Source organism: Populus euphratica, unplaced genomic scaffold (assembly GCF_000495115.2).
Source record: "Populus euphratica unplaced genomic scaffold, PopEup_1.0 scaffold70.1, whole genome shotgun sequence".
Taxonomy (NCBI): Eukaryota; Viridiplantae; Streptophyta; class Magnoliopsida; order Malpighiales; family Salicaceae; genus Populus; species Populus euphratica.
In genome coordinates this window covers 579,938-588,692 of record NW_011499950.1, presented here as the reverse complement: position 1 = coordinate 588,692, position 8,755 = coordinate 579,938, and the positions used below count along the sequence as shown (strand labels likewise).

The 8,755-nt window shown below is 34.9% G+C and overlaps 1 protein-coding gene across 4 annotated transcripts; it reads right to left on the bottom strand.

Annotated features, from left to right (window-relative positions):
- Positions 1-787: 787 nt before the first annotated feature.
- WRNEXO (Werner syndrome-like exonuclease) lies at positions 788-6,182 on the bottom strand. 4 transcript variants are annotated; one of them, XR_844670.1, is made up of 8 exons: positions 5,803-6,182; positions 5,040-5,219; positions 3,907-4,037; positions 2,710-2,871; positions 1,883-1,993; positions 1,728-1,804; positions 1,428-1,591; positions 788-1,130 (listed from the first exon to the last, which is right to left on the bottom strand). XR_844670.1 is itself a non-coding variant. In XM_011043871.1 (7 exons), the coding sequence occupies exons 1-6, from the start codon at positions 6,146-6,148 to the stop codon at positions 1,730-1,732; spliced, it is 1,005 nt and encodes a 334-aa protein (XP_011042173.1). In that variant the 5' UTR covers positions 6,149-6,182; the 3' UTR covers positions 1,361-1,591; positions 1,699-1,729. The 4 variants fall into 4 exon arrangements, 3 of the variants coding, with proteins under 3 accessions (XP_011042173.1, XP_011042172.1, XP_011042174.1); XM_011043871.1 differs by lacking the exon at positions 788-1,130 and having other exon boundaries at positions 1,361-1,591; positions 1,699-1,804; XM_011043870.1 differs by lacking the exon at positions 788-1,130 and having other exon boundaries at positions 1,361-1,591.
- Between the last annotated feature and the right edge of the window lie 2,573 nt (positions 6,183-8,755).

The window sequence follows — 8,755 nt, the reverse complement described above, 5'->3', positions numbered from 1 at the left end:
GCTCTTTAAGCCGAATGAAAGTGTGATCCAAAAAGTCAGCTGATTTGTTGTCATGTCCTTTTCTCGCTAATTTCTTACATGCTAATTATAGATAAAAGGCCTCCTAATTTCTTACAATCCTCTCCCTTACATCTCTCCCACACTAGTTGAACTCAAAGCTAGGAGGATTTCATGACTTTCCACCCCTTTTATAAACCTTGTGAAAACCACATTCTGAATTTATTATTGAGCGTGTGATTAACAATGCGACTGTCAAGATTTAAAATTTAAGAACTCAATTTATTTGATGGCTTGTGATGATGCTGGAACACAACTAGATTGGTTATTTCTTTTGTACGAAATTGGAGATCTTGAGGTCTGTATTCAGAGCGCGCATGGTTAGAAGTTCCATGCAAATCTCTCATGATCCAAGAGAAATAAAAGAGAACAGTCAAGTTCAGAAGTGGAAACTAACCAGATTTATCCCTTGGAGGGGGATAAGAACCAATAATCTAGCAGCGTGGTAGAAGAAATGGCACAGAAATTCATCTTCACTACTGCTAAAATGGCGACACGTGAAAACAAAAATGTATAATTTGAGAGAAGACACTAGACAGCCACACTTGAAAAAAGAGACAAATCATCATTACTGTCGGAATGGAATGGTTATATATGATTTAAAAATAAAAAAAAAACACCCCATTACCCTAGTAAAGTTGCAGACGAATCGATCTTGACTGTTGGAACGTTATTTTTTGTGACGTTTTGCATGGCCAGAAGTTTGTGTACACTGCAGCAGCAAATCTTCACTGATAAATTTGATGGTTTTATAACTATAATTTCTGCCCCTGGACAACAAGAGGGGGAGATGGACATGAATGGTTTCCAAAATCTTGTCTCTTTAATTAACACCATGTACTAGGCATGTGAGGTGTTGGATTTCCCCTTTGATTTCAAATCGGAAACTCGGGGATCCATGGTGCATGATTAAGACAAATGATGATATAAAAGATTATGCTTTTGGAAAACAGTTTCTACTGTGTAACTTGCAGGTCCAAGGAGGGAATATAACACCTCGTGTCCCATGCATGTCGCTTCCTTTTATTGTAATCTTTCCAAGCTATGGCCAGAGTTTTTATGCGGAAGAATACCTACAATAACTAGAAGGAATTAAAACAGGAAAAATAATAATAATAATAATAATAACCTTTAGAGACAAAATGTTAAAGAATTAAAAGCAAAGAAAGGGAAAAGTTAAGAAGAAAAGAGAATTCAAGAGGAAAAGTATAACCTTAAAACATACAATTATTAGGTTCAACTCATCAATTAAAATTATCTGATATAAATAACTCAAATAAATAACATAAAACAATTAAATAAGCTCAAAACAATTAAATAAGCTCAAATGAACTCAGTCTCCCAACCAAAAATAAAACAGGTTGAGCTACCTCCATCATCGATTATCATACATGTGCGTAAATAGTGTCTCGGATCTTATGTTCCATCAGTTTTCCACTCCAAGGCCCAGCTAGGCACGGATGGGGGTCCCGTCCAGTTGAAGTAAAGACAGAAGGATGCAGTCAGTCCAGGAAATAAGCTTTATTAACTGAGACTGAAAAAAAAAAAAAATAGGATGATGAGAGCAAACTCCTTTCGAGGCAATATTTCTTAATGATGAACAAATAATGGTGCAAAAAATTCCGAAAGAATTTAACTCACTGCGGTCATTTGTACAGTTGTATACATACCATCATGTTGATTCAACTTTCAGTTCCTTACTTGTAGGGTCAGTAGCATCCTTTGCATCTGGGAGGCTCTTTAACACCTGTGTGACAAGAAAATTGATGTCAGCAACATCACCAACAACAGCAGTAAATGTGAAAGAAGATTCACGGATATTTACTTGGTATAGTTGCCAAGAAGCAAAAGCATCAGTAGCAGCATATTGTAGTTGTTCTTTTGATAGAACATCAACTTGCCAGTTTCCAAGTCTGATTTTGTTGGGCTTTTGAAGCTGCAGAGTTTCAACAACTTTTTTAGAATTTCTGAGAAACACAGCAACGTAACTCGAGAAAATTAAATGCCAAGTAAACTGCATTGTAAATAAAGGGCTTGTTTATGACCATGAGAAAGTGGTATTGGATCAATGTCAACCAGAAAAACCCCAAACAAAGGTCAGATGGGGAAAATAGAAGACCAGAAGAGGATAAAACAAAAATGAGAAAGCAGGAAGACCTGTAGAGGTAGGGTAACCCCATAACGTTTTTATTTGAAGAACAATTATATGGATGAAAGAAGAATGTGCATGTAACATTCAGCCGATATATGTGTGTTCTAGACAGGGTACAATGCCCTGTAGTTCTTAAATCTTTAGTGATGCGTTGCATAGACTATGCATAAGAAATACAATCAAAGCTTTTCCTTTCTGTTTCATATTTATTTCCCCTTATGGAGAAGGCAACAAAATTTGCTACCAGAAATGCATAGGATCTGTATCTGCTGACCTATAAAGAGAAGTTTGGATTTATCACTATAATAGGCTGATCCAACACAGCCAAAGCACAGTATGGGCATCAATTTGCGCTCCCAAAATTTTAAAACTGTTGATGATCCAGGGAGAGTCCAGTGATTTGATAAAATTGTAAGACAAACATAATCAATAAGGAATACCTTTGAAAATATATTACTCAAAGAATACTCGGTAGGCATCCAGTGAAATGTAATGGATACCTCTTTGCAAACAAGAATCTTTGCCAGAGCTTGAAGACCCCATGTTTTAGGTTTTCCATCAAGCTTTTGATTTGCAAGATAAGAAAGGTCCTCCACTGATTTAACTGAGACATTATAATCTCTGAAAACCTTAGCACAGTCACCACCTATGCCAATTCCAACCTGAACATATGCCACACATTTAATGTAGACAATTAAATCTGTCATGAAAAAACGGGGAAAGAAACCAAATGTAAGAGAAAATACAGAAGGAAGCCAGTGCAAGATCTCACTAACTTTTACAAGTTTAGAATCCTCTAGAAGAAACTGCAGGCTTTGAGTGATTCCAGAATGAAAAATATGCATCACATGACAAAGACTAGTGTTCGCACATATCTGCATAACTGCAGCCTTTCCAGGCAACACGCCTGCAGATTCCAAGATTATCCATGAAAAATATATTTCATGAAGGGAGAGGCAGTATGGGAAGGGACACGCTTGCAGAGAACAAGATTTTGATTCATTTTTCATTAATTTAGTTTAAGTAGTACAACAAAATGCTGTGGAACCCTACCTTTCTCTTCCAGAAGCACTGGGAAATCAAGAAAGAAAAAACTAAAATTCTAAGTAATAATACTCTGGTTGTAAGAAAATGGGGTACATAACATAAGGTTGAAATGAAAAGCAAAAGTCAACTGCATTTATTTGATGCCATGATGCCACGTAACAGTAGCTTGGTTGGTTATGAGTTTTATGGTTCTGGTGTATACTGAAGGTGTTTATACCAAGCTACAATCTATGATAAAAATTGAGCATCAACAAAGAACAAGATTGCAGCATATGAATAACAGATAAATTTCCATCAAGCAAAAGAGGAAGTGGCAAATGGAATAGTAAACATACATAGTCTACAACTATAAAATCCATAGGAGAATAAATTTAAGCATACAACAATCAATAAGCCTAATCAGTTTGTAATCAAAGTTCACATTCCCAAGGATCTCCTCCGACTCCAAGGAAGCTGCAGGATAAAACATTAAACAAGACGAAAATGTTCCCATAGATTTGATGAATCAAAATTGCATAAGCATAATTGAGAGAGAGAGAAAACACAAAATCAGTGGACATTTAATGTAGACAATTAAATCTGTCATAAAAAACTGGGAAAGAAACCAAATGTAAAAGAAAATACAGAAGCCAGTGCAAGATCTCACTAACTTTTACAAGTTTAGAATCCTCTAGAAGAAACTGCAGGCTTTGAGTGATTCCAGAATGAAAAATATGCATCACATGACAAAGACTAGTGTTCGCACATATCTGCATAACTGCAGCCTTTCCAGGCAACACGCCTGCAGATTCCAAGATTATCCATGAAAAATATATTTCATGAAGGGAGAGGCAGTATGGGAAGGGACACGCTTGCAGAGAACAAGATTTTGATTCATTTTTCATTAATTTAGTTTAAGTAGTACAACAAAATGCTGTGGAACCCTACCTTTCTCTTCCAGAAGCTCTGGGAAATCAAGAAAGAAAAAACTAATATTCTAAGTAATAAAACTCTGGTTGTAAGAAAATAGGGTACATAACATAAGGTTGAAATGAAAGAGCAAAGTCAACTGCATTTATTTGATGCCATGCAGCAACGCAACAGTAGCTTGGTTGGTCATGAGTTTTATGTTTCTGGTGTATACTGAAGGTGTTTATACCAAGCTACAATCCATGATAAAAATTGAGCATCAACAAAGAACAAGTTTGCAGCATATGAATAAGAGATAAATTTCCATTAAGCAAGAGAGGAAGTGGCAAATGGAATATGGAATAGTAAACATACATAGTCTACAACTATAATATCCATAGGAGAATAAATTTAAGCATACAATAATCAATAAGCCTAATCAGTTTGTAATTAAAGTTCACATTCCCAAAGATCTCCTCCGACTCCAAGGAAGCTGCAGGATAAAACATTAAACAAGAAGAAAATGTTCCCATAGATTTGATGAATCATTATTGCATAAGCATTATTAAGAGAGAGAGAAAACACAAAATCAGTGACAAGGATGTTTAAAAGAAAACGGAAAGAAAAACAGGCAAATTCAATTGTTCCCTGAGTAAATCTAAAATTAAAAGTGAAAAAGCTTCTATAGAGTAAGAGAATGTGCATTTTATCTTGTAATTCCCTTTTTCCAAAACAGAATATTTACAACACTGCCAGCTTGGAGTGCTTGTTATGGCAGAGCATAATGCATCATCATAGGTTTATCAGAACTCAAACAACATGAATCCATGAACTTGCTTGGATAGACCTGGCTTAAATTGACGAAAACAACTACCAAAGTGAGTAACAAACAAACCTGTTGTAAATGAGGGCTTCCACTCAATATCAAAACCAATGACAACTCGATCTCTTTCTCTCTTTTCAGCTTCAAGACTCTGTAAAAGCTCCCTTGCAGCTTTTTCAACCTCTATAGAAGTTCTGCTATACAAAATTTGACCCCCAAACTTCATTGCCGGGTATCTCATCTTCACATTACCTGCTTACACAAAACACAACAAACACATTGCCGTCCCACAAAATAATCAACTTGAGTTCCAATTGAGGTTAAGGGAAAAAAAAATCGTGTCAGTTAAAGCTTACTGAAAAGTTTAAAGCTTTGTAGCAAATTATGGACCTCAGTGACAATTCAGAAGCAATTACTGAAAAGTTTAAAGCTTTGTACCAAATTATGGACCTCAGTGAAAATTCATAAGCAATGCTCATAGAAGAGGGAGCTTCCATACATTATTGAATTAGAATATGAGCAATGATAATATGTAAACATAAATTTGGTTAAAATTATATCAACATAACCCACATTGAAATCATTACATTAACATAATCAGCTGCCAAAAATGAAGTACTGCATCATTTCTAAATCCTAAATTCTATTTATTTCTTAGTAAACCTTAACTATCACACGAACCTTACAGCAATGGACTGCAAACATCTAAAAGGAGAAACCATAGCCCAGAATGTTTTTACAGAAATCGAAAAACGGGTTTTAGAAAGAAAAGAAATTCAATTATAAATGAGATTAAAAGAAAAAAGAGAAGAAAAGATGGGCCTAAAGAAGTTACCTTGACAAGGAGAAAGAGAAAAAGGTTTGGAGAGAGAGAAAATAGAATTGGGCAATTGGCGTCGGGTTTTTGGAGGTTCTTGATCCTTTTGTGGACTTGAATGTCGTTTGTTGATTATAGAAGAGGAAGGAGTTGTTGCAGCAGGAGTTGATGATGATGAAGATGAAGATGGTGTGGAGGATTGAAATGAGGCTTCGATTGCATCAATGGCTTCAAGTTCTTGGTCTGTCAGAGGCTCGTCCCAATCTAGGATTGGACTCCAATTTATTTTGCCGTTGTTGTTAGTCTCATGTTGTCTGGAATTCATGGGACTTTCTGCTGTTAGTTCACCCCTGCTAAACAACATACAAGGAAGGTAAATTGTTTATTGTTGGTCTTCCTTATAGAATGGATGATCGTTATACGAGGCAAGTTTAGTTCTTCTAAACTAAAATATATTTTTATATTTATTTTTTAAAATATTAATAATATATCTTCCATTATAATATTTAATATTAAAATAAATAAATTAATTTTTTTATCTCTAAAAAATTTAAGTTAACTTCTCGTGATTTTAATAAATTTATTTCTTTGATTTTTTTATATGCTAAATCATATAATGTATTTGTTATATATTTTTATATTTTTGTATTAAAAATGCAAACATGATTGTTTATTTTTTTAAAGAAACTTAGTCATAAATAATTTAAATCATAAATCTATATTTTAAAAAAAATTATAATGTTTTTATATTTTTTTTAATTTGATTAACTTAATACTAATAACGTGTCTTAAATATAAATTTATAATATTAAATATTAAATATAAAAATGACGTGGAAGCATAAAAATCAATTACAAAATGATCCTTAAAAAAATTAAACTTTAATTAAAATTAAAGTAAGACAATATTTAACAAAGTATAATAATATATTTTAATAACCAAGATATAATTTCAAAACAAACTATTTATTTATTATTAACCAACATAATAATTCAACAATATAAAAAATCAACACAAATCTTATTAGTTTCTACATTCAAATTTCATATTAATTCAAACGAAATAGACACAAAACAAAGTATAATTTATAAAATAATATTTAATATTTAAATCAATATAAATTCAAGTATAGTCAATTATCCAATATTTAATATAATTAATAAACTAATATTTAATATTCAATTAACAATCACAACCCTAAAAATAAATTCAGAACACAAATTATCAATTAATCTCATAGTAAAAACACATATCAATCCAAATAAATAATTTCCAAAGCTGTATTGGACAACATGCCTTAGGTGTGCACCCCGTGCACATTTAACACTGACACTCGTTTCTGCTCAAGAAAGGAGATTTGGCCTTCGGAAGCTTCGATCCTCTTGGGTTTTTTTTCCTTCTCCTTCAGCTCTCTTTACCGTTTCTTGCTGCTATCGATCATCATCGTCATTTGTGGCTGAGTTGGGATGTTGTGGTCTTTGGTCAGGTGAAGGCTATTTGTGGTGCGACCTCACGACGACTGGCGGAGAGAAGAGCAGGGTGGAGATGGGTTTTCTATGCTGACAGTGGTGAATGAGGGAAGAAACAATGGTGAGCTAATCAGTTATGGGTTGATTGGGTAGAGCCAGAGCCGCGGATGGGTTGAACGGTGTTGTTGGCTGTTAAAGGTGGAGGAGGGCTATCGGGTGGAGGAGCTGGCAAGTTTTTGATGACACAGTGATAAGAAAGACAAATGAAAAGGAAGGGCTTGGATGTTGCTTGCGGCTGGAAATAGTGGCTTGTGTTGCGAGTCGGATAAAGAAGAAGTGGGTTTTTGGACGAAGAGGGTCTGTTAGCCATCAGTTAAGCCTAATAAGAGGTTGACAGCCATGGGTGATGGTTCTGGTGTCGCCGCTGCCTCTCGAAGGAATCACTCTTCACTCTTCACTGTTTAAGGTGATGGTTCTGGTGTCGCCGCTGCCTCTTGAAGGAATCACTCTTCACTCTTCACTCTTCACTCTTCACTGTTTACTGTTTACTGTTCACGTTGATAAGGATAAAGATAAACCTCAGCATGCAGAGGCTGTTGAAAGACATATCTAGTGCAATTGTATTAGAACTCTGATTCCTGCTTATCCTTGGCTTCCCGTTTGTATCAAAACACTTGTAATTAACGATGAATATCCTGTAACAACTTTGATATATATATGGCTGAGAGAACATAGTTTCTCTCAAGCATTTACAGAAGTATTTTAAATTCTTTCATGGTATCAGAGTAGCTCATAACTAACGCTTTTAACGATTCTATAGCTGCTGTAACAAATTCTTCATTGTCTTCCGCTGCATTTCATCTTCCAGCTCAAGTGATTTCCATCAAAATTGATGGAACTAACTTTCTTGCCTGGTCTGCTCAATTGCTTCCTCTGTTTCGGAGTTATGGACACGTGGGAATCATTGATGGTTCTGATTCCTGTCCTCCTCAATTTACCTACGAAGAACACAAGGCTCAAAGGATTCTTAATACTGCTTATCTAACTTGGCAGTATAAGAAACAAACCTTACTTGGGTGGATTATTTCTTCATTATCTCCCACGGTGGTCTCTACTATTTATGGCCTTGAGACTTCTAAACTTGCTTGGCAAGCCCTTGGTGCACGTTTTGCTGCACCCTCAACTTCTCGCATTTCTCTTATCAAGAGAAAATTACAGTCTTTACAGCAAGGTTCCCTATCCTGTCAGAATTTTTTGGATGAAGTTAAAAATCTTGCTGACGAACTCTCTGCTATTGGGAAACCAATTGCTGATTCTGATTTAATCTTATATGTTCTCAATGGTCTTAATTCTTCATTTCATTCCTTTGTCACTACATATATGCTTCTTTCTAGAGAGAAATCTATGCCCTTTTCAGATTTCCATGCAGAACTGTTGAACTATAATCTCATGCAACACTTTCATAGCCACTTTATTCAATCTGAGGCTGGTTCTTATGCTCT